The sequence below is a fragment of the Saccopteryx bilineata genome, chromosome 9 (genome assembly GCF_036850765.1).
Source record: "Saccopteryx bilineata isolate mSacBil1 chromosome 9, mSacBil1_pri_phased_curated, whole genome shotgun sequence".
Taxonomy (NCBI): Eukaryota; Metazoa; Chordata; class Mammalia; order Chiroptera; family Emballonuridae; genus Saccopteryx; species Saccopteryx bilineata.
In genome coordinates, this window is record NC_089498.1 from 231818 (window position 1) to 252830 (window position 21013).

Here is a 21013-nt window from a genome sequence, read left to right on the forward strand (position 1 = left end):
TGTACTTGGCATTAGATGTACCCAGGTTCTGACTGGTTGGTGGGAGCTTTGATACAGCAATAAGTCCCACCCAATAGTCACAAGTCAAAATTGAGATAATCATTGTCTTCCTGTGGCTGGTCCCAAGCACTGCCCACAGTTTTTTTTTGTTTGTTTGTTTTTTGTATTTTTCTGAAGCTGGAAACGGGGAGAGACAGTCAGACAGACTCCCGCACGTGCCCGACCGGGATCCACCCGGCACGCCCACCAGGGGCGACGCTCTGCCCCTGGGGGGGGGGTCGCTCCGCCGCGACCAGAGCCACTCTAGCACCTGGGGCAGAGGCCAAGGAGCCATCCCCAGCACCCGGGCCATCCTCGCTCCAATGGAGCCCCGGCTGCAGGAGGGGAAGAGAGAGACAGAGAGGAAGGAGAGGGGGAGGGGTGGAGAAGCAGATGGGTGCCTCTCCTGTGTGCCCTGGCCGGGAATCGAACCCGGGTCCCCCGCATGCCAGGCCAACGCTCCACTGCTGAGCCAACCGGCCAGGGCCATTTTTTTTGTTTGTTTTTTTGTTGTTGTTTTTTTGCCCACACTTTTGAGTAATCACACCAAGGGCTCTACCATGAGGGACTCGTGGGGGTGAACTGATAGTTGTCTGGGCTGTACACTTTTTTTTAAGGGAAGCACAAATGCCAGCTTCTAATGTGAGCACACCATGGATGCCTGGTAGGGAAGGAAATGGGTTTATCCCCATTAAAATTGGCACTAGGGTTAATAAAACATTTAGCTATTTGTCCACAGAGTATGATCAGAATCAGAGATATGTTAGTTCTTCCATAATTTGATCTTGCCACTTGGATTTTCGAAATAAAGTGTATTTTCGGCAGTTAAAAAAAGACGCTCACCTGAGCAGCAAGTAGAATCAATCGAGTTCAATCATTAACTCTCTTGGAAAGCTTTGGATCAAGGTCATTTCTACAGTATGGGATCACCTGCAGCCTGCTCATGCTTCATTTCCAGTACAGGAAGAAATCCCAGGGGCGGGACCTTGCCTGTCGTTATGGGTTGTGGTTAGGGAGAGAATAGAAACATTTAGTGCTTGGCATTGGAAAATCACTTTATCAAGTTATCACATTAGCAGAGACTTCCCGATATTCTTCTCATGGTGTAGACTGTCCATTCACACATACTTGCTGAGCGCTGGGCATTGATGTCGTATGCCCAGGAAAGACCAGTGAAAACCCAACCAGATCCCTTCACTCTCCTCCCATTCTTAAGGGGAAATGGCACACAGAGCACCCTCCCTGCAGGAGGGTGAGGGCTACAGGTGCTAATGTGAAGGAAGCCCCTCTGGTTTCCTCCCCATGCTCTGTGTTGGGTGCTTTATGGGAGCTGTGATCAGTCCACACCATGGCAATGCAGTCAGAGGGGTGGGGTGGCTCAGGACTGAATGTGGCCATAGATTTAAAAACTCTAGGAACTATACCTCTGAGCATCTTTGAAGACACAGAAGCTAGAGTATCTTTGAGGCCAAAAGGATAAATTGGGGTTGGGTTCCCAGACACCTGTGAACGGCAGGTACAGGATTCCGGAGGCGAGTGCAGGGCTCCAGGTCCAACATTGTGTAGCAGGGACACTGTGTATTGAGACAAAGGTCAGAGTGAGTCAGGCACATGGGCAATTGGGTTTAAGATCAAAGACATTTGAGATAAAAGGCTCATCGACTCTCCTCGATGCAGGCAGACTGCTTCCGCTGTGGAGTGGAGTTGCTGAGGCTCTCTTGTCCCCTCACGGATTCCACTTCAGATCAAAAAACAGGTCGGCTTCCCCCCAGGGATTTGTGCTTACAGAGTGCAGTGAGCAGCCAGGCCCCTGTTGCCATGACTCAGAGGCCCCTGAATGCCCTTTTTGTCCAGCTCCTCACAGCCAGGCAGGGCTCAGGGGTCCAGGAGGAAAAGCTGAAACGTGAGAGGCCTTGGCTTTGTACTTTAGGTTTATTTTGGGATAATGATAAAGGCCATGAATCCCAAGGGATGCCAATAGAGCCAGGCCGCGCTTGATGTCTGAATGGGAGCCCAGAACAGCTCCCAGGGAAGGGCCCTGGGTAGTTGCTGCAGGTTTCTAGGCTGCTGGTGCAGAGGATAAGAAGGGAGAGGAGGTCCAGAGCATAGGACAGGACACTGAGGTCCCATAGCTAGGCCAGGAGGACAAGAGGACACCCCAGAAGACCACCACAGATTGGTGTCTAATGTGGGGCAGGACCGGGAGAAGGGGACTTAGGGGATTGCTCCCCACTGAAGACATTGGGGTCATTTACAAAGTCTGAACTTATGTTTTGAACAGGGAATCCAGGGTGGTTACAAACAAGGGGAACACTCAGTGTGTTACTCACACACTGGCTGTAAGGACGTGTCCATGTCCCCTGCCTTCCTCACAGCCTGCTGTGAAGCCAGTCTTCACTGCAGCTGACATCTCTGTGAAATTATACAATAACTACCAACCCATTGGCTAATTTGACATGGTTTGATGTTCACACACTGGCCCCCAACGCTGGTCTTTCGTTTATTGTCAAAGAAGGGTGGGCTAGCCCTGACCAGGTAGCTTGGTTGGTTAGAGCATCGTCCCAAAGCGTAGATATTGCTAGTTTGATCCCATCGGGGCACATATAGGAGCAGACCGATGTTCCTGTCTCTCTCTCCTTTCCTCTCCCATTAAAATCAACAACAAAAAAGGTGGCCTATTTATCAAAAACTCACATATCCCCCCCCCCCTTTTTACAGAGGGCACCACACCATACATTCTCTCCTACGCACTGCTTTACACCTGTCAGTGAGGGGGTGGGGGGTAGTGCTTGGTATCAGCTTGTGGAGCTCTGTGTGTCCCACTGGTGGGCACATTCGCAGCTTAAGCTCCCCGAGGATAGGGTCCTGTTGGCTTAATGGTTGCTGTCCCAAGCAACTTGGACCCTTTAAGAGAAGCATTGATACCTGATACTGGCCCTTTAACAGGTATGCATTGTAGATTCTAAGAAATGCACTGAGGGCCCTACTAGGTTGCTCAGTGGATAGAGCGTCATCCCAGTTCACTGAGGTTGCTGGTTTGATCCCCAGTCAGGGCACATATTGGAAGCAATCACTGAGTGCACAACTAAGTGGAACAAGGAGCTGATGCTTCCCTCTCGCTCTCCTTTTCTCAGATCAATGGGGAAAAAGAGAAATGGACTCACTGGGTCCAAGGGTATATGAATTCATTATTTTAATAAACTCTATCAAATGGCCCTCCATAGGGGTTATGCCAATGGACACTATCCCACAGCTCTTTTATACATATTTTTAGAAATTCCTCTTTGTTTTTCATTCTGGGTACATTTCCTCATGTATAAAACGCACATTTTTGGGGAAAATTTGGAGTCTAAAAAACTGGGCGCGTCTTATACAGTGGTTGTGGCATTTCAAATGCCATAGATGGAACTGAGGATGAGGCAATATATGAAGACAGTGATTTGTCATCAAACACAGATGAGGACAAGCTAATGGATGGGAGTTTTGACAGTGATGAGTTGTATGAATTTTATGATGAATAAAACTTGAGTTCAATAACTTTATGTAATACATTTTTTTTTTAAATTTTGGGCCCCCAAATTAAGGCATCTTACACATGGGAAATACGGTAATTCCTATTTTGCTCAGCCTATTGATGAAGGCATTCTTTATGTTACCATGCTCTTGTCTCTCATATTTTTTTATCCGTGGTATATTTTCCACTGGAGACATCAGCCATAGTTATTTTAAATTCTGTGTTTGATAGTTCCAACATCTGGGTCACATCTGGGGCTGGTTCTTTTACTCGCCTTGTCTTTTAAGAGTGAGTTGATTTTAGGCCCTGTCCAGGTAGCTCATTTGGTTAGTGTCAGCCCAACACACTGAGGTTGTGGGTTTAATCCCCGTCAGGAGACATACAAGAATCAACCAATAACATCAGTGAGTGGAGAGATGAATCGATGTTTCTCTCTCCACCTCTTCCTTCTTATCTAAAAATCAATTAAAAACATTTTTTAAGAGTGGGTTTTTTCTTGTGTTTTTTTATCTAATAATTTTTTATTGAATGTGAAACATGTGGACCAGAGGAGTCTGAAGTAAACTGTGTTAATGTCTCTTGTATGGAGAGTGATTCCTGCCCCCATCCTGGTGGTCTGGGCTGAGGTGAGTTTCTTCCCACCCCCCTGGGGTAGATGGCTCTTCCTGTAGACTGCCCCCAACACAGTGGTCTTCACTGTTGCCTTGAGGGCTGCCCACCCACTGTATTAAGGCTTTGGCTTCCTAGGAGAGAAGGGTCTAGTGGAGTGATGCTTTTCTGGTAGAGGTGACTTTTCCAGGTTTGACAGCTGTGGGAGACCCTCATGAGTTCCTGGTGGAGGTGTGGTGAGAAACTACAAGTGGGTATAGTGGGCATAAGCTCCTTGTGGTGGAGGCTCCTGAGTTTGTCCTCTTACACTACCCATGTGTGGCTGTCAGCAAGTTGCGCAAATATCTCATTTGAATTCTTCCCTGTGCAGGTAAACCTGGTGTCTGCAGTGTGTGCTGTACTGCGTGAGTCAGTGCTTTCGGCCCCTCTTGGAGGGATTCTTCCCAGAGATGTTAATTAGGCTACTTGCTTTTTTTTTTTTTTCATTTTTCTGAAGCTGGAAACAGGGAGAGACAGTCAGACAGACTCCCGCATGCGCCCAACCGGGATCCACCCGGCACGCCCACCAGGGGCGGTGCTCTGCCCCCCAGGGGGCGATGCTCTGCCCATCCTGGGCGTCGCCATATTGCGACCAGAGCCACTCTAGCGCCTGAGGCAGAGGCCACAGAGCCATGCCCAGCGCCCGGGCCATCTTTGCTCCAATGGAGCCTCAGCTGCGGGAGGAGAAGAGAGAGACAGAGAGGAAAGCGCGGCGGAGGGGTGGAGAAGCAAATGGGCGCTTCTCCTGTGTGCCCTGGCCAGGAATCGAACCCGGGTCCTCCGCACGCTAGGCCGACGCTCTACCGCTGAGCCAACCGGCCAGGGCAATTAGGCTACTTGCTTTTAAGGTATTCAAGCAAATGCGTTACTTGAGATTTATCTTTTTCTTGTTTTTAGGGAGGAATGATGCTCTTTCTAGCTTTCCCTGTCCTAGATGCTGCAAGTGAAACTCACAAGGTGATTTTAAATAAAACAAAGGCAGAATTTTTTTCTTCTTCTTTTCCAAGTGAGAAGAGGGGAGATAGACACCTGCATGTGCCCTGACCACAACCCTTGTCTGGGGCCATTGCTCTGCCCATCTGGAGCCATGCTCGCAACTGAGCTATTTTTAGCATCTGAGGTGGAGGCTCCAGAGCCAACCTCACTGCCTGGAGCTGATGTACTTGAACCAATCAAGCCATGACTGCAGGACGGGAAAAGAGGAAGAGAAAGAGAGAGAGAAGGGGGAAGAGTGGAGAAGCAGATGTTTGCTTTTCCTGTGTGCCCTGACCAGGAATTGAATCCAGGACATTCACATGCCAGGCTGACACTCTACCACTGAACCACCTTGCCAGGGCCTAAAGGCAGATTTTTTTTCTTTTTCTTTTTTGACAGAGTCAGAGAGAGGGACAGATAGGGGCAGACAGACAGAGAGATGAGAAGCATCAATTCGTCGTTGTGGCCCTTAGTTGTTCATTGATTGCATTCTTATATGTGTCTTGACTGGGGAACTACAGCAGAGTGAGTGACCCCTTACTCAAGCCAGCGACCATGGAGTCATGTCTGTGATTCCACGCTCAAGCCAGCAACCCCACACTTAAGCTGGTGAGCCCGTGCTCAAGCTGAGGACCTTGGGGTTTCAAACATGGGTCCTCTGCATCCCAGTCCCATGCTCTATCCACTGTGCCACCACCTGGTCAGGCAGTTCCCTTCTTTGCTTTGGGTCTAAATAAATTCTGTCACTTTGAAGTGCAAACCAGTCCCATGGCTACCTGGAACTGTGTCCCCACCTGCATAGCAGGTGGGCTGACTCTGGTCTAAGAGCTCAAGGTCAAGCTCTTAGGGCTTCCTTGTCCCTCTCAAGGCAGATGCTGATAGGCCTCTTCTGGCTCACCCCACAGTGGGCTCAGCTTTGTTCAGAGGCTCGTTAACCCTTTCCTGAGCTGCCTCCTCCCCTGGGCTCCTGTCTGCAGAGCAGTGGGGTTCATAACATCCAGCGTTTTCATGTCACTGCTGCCTTACTCGTGATTTTGTTCGTCGCTGCCATTGACGGGTGACTTTGCTGGGAGGCACACAGAGTGGTAGGATTTAAATGAATTGTGTGTGTGCATGCGCCCACACATGCCAAGCTTCATTATATGGCTTTTTCTAATTGAGATTCGTGGCAGCCACTACACAAGGACGTCAGTACAGACTCCCCATTCTTGCCTGCACCCCTCCTTGCCTCTCCCACCACCTCCACTTCTGTCTCATAAACTGTGCTCCAGGAATTGGAGCAACCCACATCTTTCCTTAGCACAGATGTTAGCTGTTCCCAAATGGTGGGCTGTCTAGATATTGCCCTCAGGGAAGGAGCACTTCGCATGAAATGGGGTCTCTTCACTAGCACGTCACCTTGGTGGGTCTCAGCCTGCTCTCAGCTGCAGGTTAAACACTAAAGGTCGCTCTTGACCAGGAACACAGTGCTCTGGACTTTCACATCCCATTCTGTGGGAAACTTGCCGGCATCTGTCAGACTGGTTTTACAAATGGAGAAACTGAGACTGGAAGGTTTTCTTTGTCTTGTTTTCCTCTCTGAGCAGTCTGAGCTTACAGCAGAGGGTTTCTTGAATTCTACCCCTCCAACTCTAATGCCATCATTTCCTGGTTAGGAGGTCACACTGCAGCACAAAGTACCTCTGGTCACCTCGTCCTACAACACAACCTCTAAGGGTAGAAATGCAAAATATTGGTGGTCTCACTGATGCTACAAGTGCCCTGCTGCATAGCTGCAGGAGGCGTCATCTGCAGCATGCACTTGAGCCAGACAAGACACAGCCAGGGTAGCAGGTGTGTGGCCTTGGGGGAGGGCGGGGTGTCTGTGCGTAGCATCCCTCCAAGCACCAGCCAGACATGGCTTCCATGTGCTGGCAAGTTTTATAAAACCCTTTTATTTTTTTAATTTAATTTTTTTTAAAATATTGATTTTAGTGACAAAGGAAGGGAGAGGAGAAAGAGAGACAGGGACATCAATCTGCTCCTGCATGTGCCTCGACTGGGGATGGAACTGGCAACCTTGTGCTTTGGGACCAACCTAGCCATCTGGCCAAGTCTATGTAAAGCCCTTTTATAACTTCACTTTGTTAGAGAAATTTAATGGTTACCAAGAATATGGACCTATTGCCTGACCTGTGGTGGCTCAATGGATAAAGTATCAACCTGGAATGCTGAGGTTGTCGGTTCAAAACCCCAGGCTTGCCTGGTCAAGGCATATATGGGAGTTGATGCTTCCTGCTCCTCCCCTCTTCTCTCTCCCTTTCCCTCTACTGTCTAAAATGAACAAATAAAATCTTTTTTAAAAAATGGAACTATAGGCCCTGGCCGGTTGGTTCAGCGGTAGAGCGTCGGCCTAGTGTGCGGGGGACCAGGGTTCGATTCCCGGCCAGGGCACACAGGAGAAGCGCCCATTTGCTTCTCCACCCCCCCCCTCCTTCCTCTCTGTCTCTCTCTTCCCCTCCCGCAGCCAAGGCTCCATTGGAGCAAAGATGGCCCGGGCGCTGGGGATGGCTCCTTGGCCTTTGCCCAGGCGCTAGAGTGGCTCTGGTCGTGGCAGAGCGACGCCCCCTGGTGGGCAGAGCGTCGCCCCTGGTGGGCGTGCCGGGTGGATCCCGGTCGGGCGCATGCGGGAGTCTGTCTGACTGTCTCTTCCCGTTTCCAGCTTCAGAAAAATACAAAAAAAAAAAAAAAAAAAAAAAAAGGAACTATTGTGTCTATACTTTGGAATTTGGCAAGCTTTAGGAGAACACAAGTCTGGTTTTATTGTTAATTAAAGTAATTAAAATAATCAGGACTCCATCCCAGTCAGCAGCATGAGGAAATAAGAAAGAAGCTTTTCTCGGAGTGACTCATGGCTAAAGTGGAAATGGTGTTCTCTAAAGTTTAATAGACTCCCCCTCAAATAACCTCAAAGCTGTTGAAAACAGGCAGCTTTTGGTGTGGTCTGGGGTCTCTCTGAGGTAAGGCCTGGGTGGGAGGGGGAGGGGCAGAACTGCGATACAAGACTGCTAACAGGACACCCCCCCACCCCCACCCCTACAATCTGCCTTTTATTAATTAGCCTGTTGTTCCCTGTGGTTTCCTCGTCATCGGAATTGAGAGTGCGAGGCTCCGAGAACTCTCACGCGGACCTCACGGGTTCTTCGTGTTCACGTCCCACACCAGGTCCCGTTCTCTGTGTGTCAGTCACAATAAAGAGCGTGGCTGTCCTGAGCCGGACCTGAGCAGTCAGCACGGCCCCCCGGCGGGCAGACGGTCCAGAGGGGGCTTCACTCTCAGGCAGAAAAGCGGCGCTTTAACCAGAGAACAGGACAGGGGTGCACGTGGAGCCACCTAGTGGTCTCCTCTGCCCTCAGGGCTTTGAAGAGCCCCCAGAAGCTATTGATTTTAGATATAAAAAAAAGGCTTGCAGCCATTTTCTACTGGCTGGGCGTGGGGATCAGGGTCTGCAACAGACCCACCTTGTCCCCAGGATTTCCTGCCACCTTGGCCAATGACAAGGAAAAATTCTTCCTTTCTGTGCGCGTTCTTGTCCATTTCCATAGAGAGTGTAATGAACTAAGGGACACCCCCACGTGTGCTAGGCAGAAGTGTCAGAGAGAGAGGAGGAGCAGGAGAGGCAGAGGCCGGAGGAAAACCTGAACAGTGAGACTGAGCTGAAAGGTGGCCTGACTCAACCCTCTGTGAGATAGTAGAAATCGAAATCTATATATATTGGTCTCTGCCCCTATTCCTGGCAGAGCTCCTGAAACCCTTGCCATCTTTTGTCTAATGAGGCAGACTCTGGGCGGCTCCAGATGGCTTCTGGACTGAGGCTGGTCCCCAGAGAGACCCAGCCACGATTAGAAGCTTGGAATCTCAGCCCCACCCCCATCCTCCAGGGAAGGTGGGGGGAGGCTGGGAGTGGAGTTAACTACCGACCATGCCCAAGTGAGGAAACCTCTATAAAATCCCAAACGTGCGGGGTTGGAAGGGCTTTCATTCCAATGAACACATCCACTCCGGGAGGCTGACGCGTCCCAGCTCCACGGGGACAGACGCTCTGGCACTCAGGACCCTCCCAGACCTCTACCTGGTTTACCTTCATCTGACGGGTCACCTGGATCCTTGACCATATCCTTTAAAAAGCTGGTGAACATATTTCCTTGAATTCTGTGGGCCGCTCTAGCAAATTATTTGAACTGGAGGAGGGGGTCATGGAACTCCCCAACTTGTTGCCAAATCAGGCACAGGTTGTAGGGAACGGGGGAACCTGTGAGAATTGGCTTCTCTGGCGGGTTTAGCTCAGTCGGTTCAGAGCATCGTTCCGTTGAAACGACAAATAAATGAACAAATAAAGTGAAGCAACTACAACTTGATGCTTCTCATCTCTGTCCAAAAACAAACAACAAAGCAAGACCGTTCTTCCCGCCTGAGGTGATAAGAAAGCCCGTGTCATTATTTGATGGGCCTTGTACAGACGACTGCGGGACTCCCCACCCGGAGGGTCCCCCCTGCTTCGACCCCCGCGTGTGCGGCTCGAGGGTGGTGCTGTGCTGCCCACTGGGGGGGCCGCGCACGCGCGGCCAAGAAACTTACAAGTCAAATGACACGGAGCATGGAGTTGCTGGGTGTCACTGGCCGCCCCGCTGTTAGGTCGCGCGGAGAAGGAAGCCAGGCCAAACGTGAGGCTCAGACAACTTATTGGGGCGCCTGCGTTCAGAGGGGCCGAGACCCTAAGCCGCGCGGCCGAGCCGACCCAGGACGGGGCCTGGCGGTCTTCCCTCCGCAGAGCGAAGGCTTCTGTTACCTGTGGCGGCTAAACAGTGGGGGGCGGTGGTGACAGCCCGAGGCCTGGCTCCAACGCGGGGACACAAACCCGGTCTGTCACCGCAGGTCGTTCTGCGCCCGGTCTGTCACCGCAGGTCGTTCTGGGCGGCGCCCGCGGGCCGACCTCCCGTTTTCGGGTTTACACCGATGGTCTGAAGGACGCCGCCTGCGATTTTTAGCGTCTCCCCGGGCTTGAGTTTGTCAGGTTTTCTTCCTGCCTCGCTGTGCGTCGCTGGGCAGGAGTGAAGCATGAGGGATGCCGCAGTTTTCTCTCAAGCAATGCCGTTTTGAACACGCCTCGCTAACCGCCAAAGCCAACAACAGCTCCGCCTAGCCGGGTGTCAGGCGTTTCCCGCGCTCCGGCCACTGAAGACTGCCGCCCCACGACGTCTCGTCCCGGGCCGCTGACAGCCAATGGGAGGGCGGCTCGGGCCTCAGCCAATCCCCAAGGGGAAGGTGGTGCGAGCCTCAGCCAATGGGAAGACGGAGCGGGCCGCAGCCAATGGGAAGACGGTGCGGGTCGCAGCCAATGGGAAGGCAGCTCGGGCCTCAGCCAATCCCCAATGGGAAGGCGGTGCGAGCCTCAGCCAATGGGAAGGCGGCGCGGGCCGGACGTACGGAACTGCGGCCGAGTGCAGCGTTCTCGCTATGTCGGACTCTCGCGCTCTGGACGCGGCCGCAGACCCGGGGCCCGGGGGTCGCAAGAGGACATGGTCCGAGCTGCTAGGTAAGTGGGCGCGGGGATCCCGGGCGTAGGAGGGGCCGGGCGGCGCGAGCTCCCCTCCGATCCGCGCCTCCTCCAGCCCGACCCGGCAGGCCCCGGTCCTCTGCTTGCAGGCTGCTTTCAGCCAGCTCCGGGCCCGACCCCTGACCCTTCTCGTGACACCGACCCTCCGAACTCTCGGCGCCCAGGCTCCCTGCCCGTTCTGTCCCCGGGTGGTTGTGTATATCCGGCGTGGCGTCGGGAAAGGCTGTTCTGCGAAGGGGGTGTGGTGCCCCGGGAGCGCCCGTGACGGTGGCGTATGGCCTGGGCTCGGCGCCGGGCGCTCGTTTTCGATGGGACCGGGGTCAGGTCGTCGGCGGGGTCACTGAACGGCAGTCACATTGTCTGAACCGGGTCCCGCAGCGGGCAGGGTCAGGAAGCAGAAGGCCGGTCCGGAGCGGGGACAGCAGGTGCAGATGGCCGCCCTGCGGCTCCTGAGACGCCATCTGAACCTGAGCCAGCTTCTACTCGAGGTAAGGGGCAGAGCCTGGCCGGTGCGGGGGACAGGTGCTCTCCACGGGAGGCGCCTGCAAAGCGCGGGGGGGGGGCCTGGGAGGACCCCTCCTAGTGCTGACAGGCAAGGAAAAAAATGGGGCGCTTAGTTCTGAGAAGTCTCTAGAAAGCTCCACTTGCTGAGTCGAAACACCTAAGCACGAGGCCGGAGGCAGGCTTTCCCGCACACACCGCTAGCTTCTGTGTGCTTCCAGGTCGAAGGCCCATCCTCTGCAAAGCAGCATCTCGGAGGATGGATGGACGAGTGGGTGGGCCGCGGCAGCTCCAGCACGCTCATCGGTGAGTCAGCCGCTGTCTTCCTCCACACCGTGTCATCAGGAGTTCTCTGTAACATTCCCCGATGTGCTCAGGAGAAGCAGAGATCAAACTCCCAGGGTAGGGGGTGCTCTCCTTGCACGTGAGCCACCTGGAGGCAGGTGCTTGTGATTTGCATGGGGAACGTTATGGGTTTGTTACTTAAAAATTCGGTTTGACTCACTTGGGCCAGAAGGAAGCATGTGTCTCTTGGGAAAGGTAGATAGTGGTGCACTCAGGGAATGGTGGAAACTTGGGAGACAGGAAGCCAGAGAAGTTTACTAATTTTGATGATGTTTGGTTTCTATTGAGATAACTTTAAACAGTAAGCTTGGTGAAATATATTGACTTTTTACTGCCATATCATGTTTAAATTTGACAAGTTATGCATTTTTCTAGGGAGCCTAGCTAAGTCACACTTACCAGCAAGAGAAAGAGACAGAAAGACAGGGAGAGAGAGGGATGAGAAGTATCTATTCTTTGTTGGGGTGCCATAGTTGTTCATTGATTGCTTTCTCATATATGCCCTGACTGGGGGCTCCAGCTGAGCCAGTGACCTTGGGCTCAGGCCAGCAACTTTGGGCTTCAAGTCAGAGACCTTTTTGGGCTCAGGCCAGCGACCATGGAGTCATGTCTATGATCCCATGCTTAAGTTGGGGACCGCAAGGTTTCAAACCTGGGTCTTCAGCATCCCAGGCCGATGCTCTATCTACTTTACCACCGCCTGGTCAGACTTAGCCATACTCTTGTATGGACTTTAAATCAGGAAATAAGAACTTGCTTAAGAAGCCCTTATCTTTGACCACAGAAATATAAAGAGACCTTTAACTCAAGGATTTTTTAGTTTTTCCTGCTGAAGATGGTGACTGCCATACATACTGGTACTTAATAAAAGAGAAAAAGCCTTGTAAATAAAAAGAAATAACTTTCTCATGGAAACACTAGAAGGACATAGCTAGAAGTTAGTGTTTTATACCTACTGTGAATTTTTATTTTATTTTATTATTATTTTTTGTATTTTTCTGAAGTCAGAAGCAAGGAGGCAGTCAGACAGACTCCTGCAGGCGTTGGACCGAGATCCACCTGGCATGCCCACCAGGGGGCGAGCTCTGTTGCAGCCAGAGCCATTCTAGCGCCTGAGATGGAGGCCACAGAGCCATCCCCAGCGCCTGGGCCAACTTTGCTTCAATGGAGCCTTGGCTGCTGGAGGGGAAGAGAGAGACAGAGAGGAAAGAGAGGGGGAGGGATAGAGAAGCAGACGGGCACTTTTCCTGTGTGCCCTGGCCGGGAATCAAACCTGGGACTTCCACACACCGGGCTGATACTCTACCGCTGAGCCAAGTAAAAAGAAAGGCCCTTTCTTTTTACTTTTTACATGGATTTGAGATGGGAAGGGATAGAGAAGCATCAAGTCATTGCTCCACTTAGTTGTACACTCACTGGTTTTTTTTCTTGCACAAGCTGTGGCCAGGGGTCAAACCTGTTATCTCCGTGTGCTGGGATGATGCTCTATTCACTGACCCACCCAGCCAGGGCCTCTACTGTAAATTATTTCTTCACTACAGTAGTTGGTAGTTCCTAATAATGTCATTCGGAATCTATAACTACTGTGAGTGTTTCCAGTGATATATTGGTATGTACTACAGCATCCTATATTTCATTAAAAATATTTATTGATTTTAGAGAGGAAGGGAGAGAAACAGAAAAGTCGATCTGCTCCTGTATGTGTCGTGACTGGGGTCAAACCCGCAACCTTGGCATGTTGGGAGGATGCTCTAACGAACTGAGCCACCTGTCCTGGGCCTACGTAGTTTTAAAGAATTAGTTTTGGAAGTCAAGTAACTTAAGGTACTTACAGGCACCGTCTGTTTCCAGGCTGCCCAGTGTTTCTTTGCTTTGAGTGCAGGCTGGTGGCTTCCTAGGGGCCCAGCACCCAGGTTCCCCTTGGCAGCCCCAGGACAGCACATCTGTGCCTTAGCTGCCCACAGGTGCATGGCATAATATTGGGAAAACACCCATTTTCCACTCAGACATTGTAACGTCGGTAGGAGCTGATCTGTCTTTGATGCTGAAGTAATTAGGAAAACAGGAATTCATTAAGAGTCTACTGTAGTTCTTAATTTATTGTGCTCCTTTGGAAAAGGTGATAAAATTTTTAGTCAGAATGTATCTGCCAGCCCTGGCCGGTTGGCTCAGTGGTAGAGCATCGGCCTGGTGTGCAGGAGTCCCGGGTTCGATTCCCAGCCAGGGCACACAGGAGAAGCGCCCATCTGCTTCTCCACCCCTCCCCTCTCCTTCCTCTCTGTCTCTCTCTTCCCCTCCCGCAGCCGAGGCTCCATTGGAGCAAAGATGGCCCGGGCGCTGAGGATGGCTCTGTGGCCTCTGCCTCAGGCGCTAGAATGGCTGTGATTGTGGCAGAGCGACGCCCCAAGATGGGCAGAGCATTGCCCCCTGGTGGGCATTCCGGATGGATCCCGGTCAGGCGCATGCGGGACTCTGTCTGATTGCCTCCCCGTTTCCAACTTCAGGAAAAAAAAAAAGAAAAAAAAGTTTATCTGCCAAGCTCCCTTGTTCTGTGTCCCAGGAAACTGGAGCACGCATATGCAGTCATGGGCTTCAGTTGCCCTGATCAAGCTGCTTCAGTCTGATGTCGTCTCACTCAGGACCTTGTGTTTCCTCTGGAGATCAGTTCTGCCTTCAAATAGCAATTTTCTGTGGTGCTACAATTTAAAAGTGTTTTAAAGAATTCTTCTGTCTTAGATTTTATAGTGTCTTTCTTGTGTTTTGTGTTGTCTGAAGGCTCCGCTTTGCAGGATCGAGCCTCGCGGCTAGGGGTCCCAGTGGCGGTCCTGTCCAGCCAGACGGTGGCCTCCAGCTTTGTGCAGATCTGTGAGGCGCGTGCTGAGCTCTCTCACGGGGTGCTGCTGGACCCGGAGCAAAGAGTAAGGCACAGCATGATGCGGAAACTGGGCTGCTCTCACTTACAAGCTTTGGGGGAAACGGGGCATGTTATGTTTTGGGTATTTGCCCATTTTTAAAAAAAACTTAACCTCTCTTTACAGAAGAAACTGTCTTCCTTGTTAGAAATCACTGGGCATTTATTAGCACGCAGTATGTTCTCCCGTCTCTCCTTCTGTCAAGAACTGTGGAAAGTACAGGTAAACCTGAGGCTGTGACTGACTCCAGGGTTTCCCGAGCAGTATCCTGTTGTTTGGCTGAACCCAACAGGACTCCCGCATTTTTTTAGGAATCCCACCAAGCACCTCATTAGAGAGTGGAGAAAAGTGTTCAGCTGCCTCTGTATGGGAGGGAAGTACCCCCAAACACTTGTGTTAGTGTTCACAGGGTGCAGAGAAGAGGGGCGACTGGGAAGTACCCCCACACACTTGTGTTAGTGTTCACAGGTGCAGAGAAGAGGGGCGACTGGGAAGTACCCCCACACACTTGTGTTAGTGTTCACAGGGTGCAGAGAAGAGGGGGCGACTGGGAAGTACCCCCACACACTTGTGTTAGTGTTCACAGGTGCAGAGAAGAGGGGCGACTGGGAAGTACCCCCACACACTTGTGTTAGTGTTCACAGGTGCAGAGAGGAGGGGCGACTGTTTCTGGATGGCTGGGAAAGATGCATGGAGTCCAGGAGGAGTGCGGTTTCTGGGAGACGGATGTGTGTGAAGCAGGGTGGCTGAGGGGACCGCGTGTCTGTGCTGCAGAGGACAGAAGAGAGATGGGGCCAGACCTCAGAGGGCTGTGCCAGGGGAAGAGTGAGTTGTCCTGGGAGCTGTGAGTGGCCATGAAGGATTCTAGAAGAGATCAGCATGTCCCTTCACATTTTGGAATCTGTGTTGACCACAGGGAGAAAGCTCTAGGAATGGGTAGTGAAGCTAGACTGGGCGGGTCCTTTGTGAGCCTGCACGTGGTGGGGGGCGGGCACGAGGAGGGAAAGACGGCAATGTGCGGTGTTTTAAAACTGTAGTGGGTGAAACACGTTTTAGGCTGTGCTCGACTTGAATTTTCAGTAGAGCTTGGTGGTTAAGAACACAGGCTGAACATTCTGTAGGAAAATGCAGCATGAATAACACTTATTTTTTCAGGATTCTTTGTTGCTCGAAGCTGTGTGGCGTCTTCATACACAAAACATTGTGAGCCTACAAGAGTTCCTGGAAAGGTAATGGTACTATAACATTTCCTTAATATTACATGGCTTATTTTTTTGTAATCTTGTATGATTTATGTATCAAAGCCAAAAATTGCCTGGAGAAACTTACAGCCAACCTTTGAACAGCATGTGTTTGAACTGTACAGGTACACTGATATGTGGATTTTTTTTTTTCCGGTAAGTACAGTCAGCCCTCTGTATCCATGGGCTGTGTATTTAACCAACTGAGAGGTTCATAAAACAGTATTTCCGATCTGTAGCTGGGAATCTGCAGATGCAGTTGGCCAGCTCTGTACATTGTCAGGTGCCACTTTAATGGACTCGAGCATCTGCAGATTTTGGTATTGGTGGGGGGTCCTGGAAACAGTTGCCTGTGAATAACAAGGGACAAAGACATTTGGGGGAGTTAAACATTATATACGATTTTCAACCCCCATGTTGTTGAAAATTGACTGTACTTCATTATTTAAAGAGGACGTTTTTGTTACTGAAGTCTTATTATGTATAGTTGTAGTAATGTTATCTTGGTATAAGATACATCATGCAATAAAGTATTTTTAAAAATTGAAAAGATGTTCGGGTAAATATGGTTGACAGAATGTGTTCAAGTACTTTTATATCCTCCTGAAATACCAAGACTCAAAGGGATTTTATAAAAAGGCGCAACTCATGAAGATGGGAGGGTGTGGAAGAGGACGTGAAGGGAACAGTTTGGAAGCAGCAGGCAGATGAATGATCAGACTGGATGTGGGCTAGTGCTAAGCCAGCAGTCTGGAAGAAGGGGAACCAATCCAGTTTATTCTTTCTGCAGCACAGACAGTGATTGATCGCCCCAGGCGCCTCTTGATGTAGGAGTGAAGGAGAGACTCCTTGATTAAAAGCAAGTGCCAGCAGCACTTGGATCCTTAGATGGTCGCTTCCTTGCTCTCGGTCACTGGGCAGTTACTCCTCCCCTAGCCAAGCAGGAGGCCGGGGGTCTGCATGTTTTTTCTCTGGTCTGGAAAAACAGCATTTCGTGTGGAGGATTGTCAAGCGGATCTGAAAATGCTATGTTGAAACCACTGGTGGTGGCACACATGGGCCAAGTCTGGTTCTTAAGTTGGGTCTTTATACCAAAAACATTGCTGGTGAATCAAAGAAGGGGAAAAAATTATAAAAGCACTAGAAGAAATCATAGAATTATTCCTTGTGACCTTGAAGTGGGGGAGGCCTGAATGCTCCAATTAAAAATGGATGAAGCATTTTAGTAGTCAGTTTTCCAGAGAATTTGTGCAGGCAGCCAAGCACGTAAAGATGCTCAGCACCACTGGAGATCAGGGAGAGGCACACCTACAGGAGGGACAGGTGAGGGCCCTCCCTGCCATGAGGGCTTTGCAGACCACATGGATCGTCACACGGATTTTCCTGCATGGCTGATCACCTTGGTGACAACCTACAGACTATAATTGATGCTATCTTTTTTTTTAAGTCTGATTGTTAGTATGAAACTTTCTTTCCCCTCCCAACAATAGTGTGCTATTTCCAAAAAAGGAAACAACTTGAAATTGATTGTTTCTGATGTTAGCAGCAGGCACCCCTGACAATTTCCTTGTCAGCTGTGACTCTTGGCACAGAAAGCTCAGGGTTGCCAGCTTATTCTCAGTGTCCTAAAGAGATGGGGAAAGAGAACTGCCTGCTGGCTGTGGAGCGGTGGGACAGGTGTGCTGTCTGCTTGTGTCCCCAGCCACGCAGACGTGGAGGCCGTGGAGGCATGGCTCTTCAGGAACCTGCGCTGTCTGTGTGAGCAGAACGTGTCCAGTCAGCATGCTGACATCACCAGGGATATGCTGTCTGGTAAGTTCATGATGGAGGTGAGTTCTTGGGTAGAATTTAGGTCAGCTTTCTGCTGTGAGGATCTGTGGGAAGCAGAACAGGCCCCATACCCATGGTATGTTAATCTAGTATGAAATCACCTTGGGCCAGACCTGTCATGGTGCCTTCGCATTTAACTTGAGTTATGTGCAAAGTTTGGTAAGTCAGCCTGCCGACCCATTGTGTTACCTGTAGCTGGTGTGTTAAGTTAAAAATATGGAGATGGGCCCTGGCCAGTTGGCTCAGTGGTAGAGCGTCGGCCTGGCGTGCAGAAGTCCCTGGTTTGATTCCCGGCCAGGGCACACAGGAGAAGCGCCCATCTGCTTCTCCACCCCTCCCCCTCTCCTTCCTCTCTGTCTCTCTCTTCCCCTCCTGCAGCCAAGGCTCCATTGGAGCAAAGTTGGCCCGGGTGCTGAGGATGGCTCCATGGCCTTTGCCTCAGGTGCTAGAATGGCTCTGGTTGAGGCAGAGCGATGCCCCAAGATGGGCAGAGCATTGCCCCCTGGTGGACGTGCCGGGTAGATCCTGGTCGGGCGCATGCGGGAGTCTGTCTGACTGCCTCCCCGTTTCCAGCTTCGGAAAAATGCAAAGAAAAAAAAAATGGAGATGATGATTTGCTGAGTGAGGACGCATGAGCCCCCACAAGGGGTGGCAGGAGCTCCCTCAGCAGCTCACGTGGGGGAAGTGAGTCCCAGGCCCGTGCTGATGGAGGCACAGTTTCACCCCCACAGAGGATGCATCACAGGAGACAGAGCAGGGGAGGAGCGCTTGTTACTTACAAGGGGGTTGCGGACAGAGGTCACTGACTTCCTGGTCTCAACTCTAATTTACCTTACAAGGTGTTCCAGGAAAAGTGAGGTGGGTGGGAAATCTAAGTTCAGTCCTTATCTAAGTCCAGACTTGGTGTGAACAGGTTTGTCTTAGGCAGCAACTCAGAACCACCCAGCCTTCCTGAGCTGCTCTTGGAGTGAGCCCTGCCCTGCTGATCTCCAACCCAGTAATCCCTGTGGAGTGAAATCAACATTCAGATGTTCTTCCCAAAACTTTATATGAGTCCTGAGTCCTTAATTCAGCCCCAGGTAGTTTAAGTTTAAATTGGAGATTAAGTAGGAAATCTTTAATTTTAGCCTTATCGACTCTTATAACTGTTCAGGATGTATGAGTCCACTTCCTGCCTCATCTCCCAGCATGCAATGCTCAGGGTTCTTCTGTAAAGCTTCCTGTGTTGTGGTGTAGGAGAGGGGCTGGAGAATTCCCAGGAAACCCTTAGAGGCTACTTTTTTTTTTTTTTTTTTGTATTTTTCTGAAGCTAGAAACGGGGAGAGACAGACAGACTCCCGCATGCGCCCGACCGGGATCCACCCGGCACGCCTACCAGGGGGCGACGCTCTGCCCACCAGGGGGCGATGCTCTGCCCATCGGGGCGTCGCTCTGTTGTGACCAGAGCCACTCTAGCGCCTGGGGCAGAGGCCAAGGAGCCATCCCCAGCGCCCGGGCCATCTTTGCTCCAGTGGAGCCTCGGCTGCAGGAGGGAAAGAGAGAGACAGAGGAAGGAGAGGGGGAGGGGTGGAGAAGCAGATGGGCGCTTCTCCTGTGTGCCCTGGCCGGGAATCGAACCTGGGACTTCTGCATGCCAGGCCGATGCTCTACCACTGAGCCAACTGGCCAGGGCCGTAGAGGCTACTTTTTAAAGTGAAATCCCTTACTTATAAACTTGGTTCATTCTAAGTACAGTGGACCCTTGAATGATGCAGAGGTGAGGGGCACCAGTGCCTTACAGAGTCAGATCTGAAAACCGACGTGGGCCCTCTGTGTGCTTGGGGTCCCCGTCTTGGATTTGGTCTGAGGTTGGTTAACTGGGTGGGAAACCTGGGAGGGTTGCCTGTGTGTTGATTGAAAACAGGCGTGGCTAAGGGAACCTGTGCAGTGCAGACCTGTGGTTCAAGGGTCTGCTGGGTTGGGTTTGGTGAACACTTAATGTGCGGTGTCTGGAGGGCAGTGACCTGCAGGGCTCCTCCGGGCCAGGAGCAGAGTGTCCTCACCGCTACCTGTGGTTCCTTGCCTGCAAGCCCCTGAAGAGAGTGGCCTGTGACGCCACGCTGCTCAGAAGCCACAGTGTATGTAAACACTTTGTTTCTGTGGTTTTCAGATTTTGTGCAAATATTTGTTTCGAGAGGATTTCAGAAAGATTCAGTTCCAAGAAATGTGGAGGCTGAGCGGATTCCCCAGGTAGGAGGGAAAATGAAGGAAAGCGTACAATGGTTGCTGAATAAGCACCGTCCCCAAACCCAACTCCCCATGGTGTTCTTCCTTGGACATCTCTGGACCAGTGAGTGCCTGACCTCGTGATCATGAGATGTCCCCGTAGTGTTCCTCCCTAGTCCAGTAGGTGTGAGAAGTGAGAACAGGTCATGATCTGCCCCCATGTCTTCTGGTTTCCAAAACTCAAGGGCAGAGGTGTTCACCATGGCCCAGAGCCCGGGCCTGTGCTTTCAGATGAGGGAAGAGGGCACTAGTTACGGGGCACAGCCAGGGCAGCCTCAGTAGGACTTTTCTGTGTGGACAGCAGCTGGGCCATCCAGACATGCCAGAGGTGGGACTATGGGCCACTGGGATGTGGCTGGCCCTGGGCAGTCTAGAGGCATCACAGTGGACACTTCCAGAAAGTCTACCTTTCACTCTGTCTGGTGTCCTCAGTGTTGGGATAATACATAGACCTAAAAGGAAATCTCAACAGGGCACCTCTTTGAAAAGTCAATTTTGTATTTGACTATTTTCAGTGGTTTTCAACTTGTTGTGCCGCCAGTATTTTTAAAACACGCAATATCTAGCTGTTTAGTCCAGGGCATGGACCTCTTTGTCCTTAGATGGCCAAATAAAAAATAATAGCCAACACAACAATAGCCGTCTGCTGTGAATGAATCAGAATTGTACCTATTTTGTCAGAGCACCAAAAAAAATTTTTTTTTGCGTGCCGCAGGATTTTGGTAATGAGCTTGTGCCACAAGATGAAAAAGGTTGAAAATCGCTGCTTTCGAGTAACACTAGCTTTCTAGTGTGGTGCGGGGGTGACTGGGGTGCCTCTGTCCACAGGTCGCTGTGGCCGTGCTGCAGAGGATGCTGCTGTGTGAGTGCCCTGCCCGGGCCCCGCCCTGAGTGCCCTGCCCGGGCCCCGCCCTGAACCACTGTGTGCTCACCGGGAGCTCCCTGTTTTCTGCCTTTCCAGTTCAAGGGTTTTACCTGTTTGTATATGCCTCCTATCGAGTCCTGGTACTGGTAAACCCTTTCTTCATTGTCATTTGGTACTAACTTATCCTCCACTCTTTCTCCTGGCTCAGTTCCTCCAGAGCTGTGAATGGTAACATTTAACAGTGAATTGGGGAACATTTCATTATCTACACATTTTGATTGG

The 21013-nt window shown here is 51.1% G+C and overlaps 1 protein-coding gene across 1 annotated transcript in view; it reads left to right on the forward strand.

The window, feature by feature from the left end:
• Positions 1–10672: 10672 nt before the first annotated feature.
• Positions 10673–21013, forward strand: part of FANCA (FA complementation group A) — a 43363-nt gene continuing 33022 nt past the window's right edge. Inside the window, exons 1-9 of the mRNA XM_066242447.1 lie at positions 10673–10751; positions 11151–11260; positions 11495–11579; positions 14394–14536; positions 14657–14752; positions 15686–15759; positions 17474–17583; positions 19751–19830; positions 20695–20728. Coding sequence (XP_066098544.1) covers positions 10673–10751; positions 11151–11260; positions 11495–11579; positions 14394–14536; positions 14657–14752; positions 15686–15759; positions 17474–17583; positions 19751–19830; positions 20695–20728 — 811 coding nt within the window. The remainder of the gene's footprint in view (positions 10752–11150; positions 11261–11494; positions 11580–14393; positions 14537–14656; positions 14753–15685; positions 15760–17473; positions 17584–19750; positions 19831–20694; positions 20729–21013) is intronic.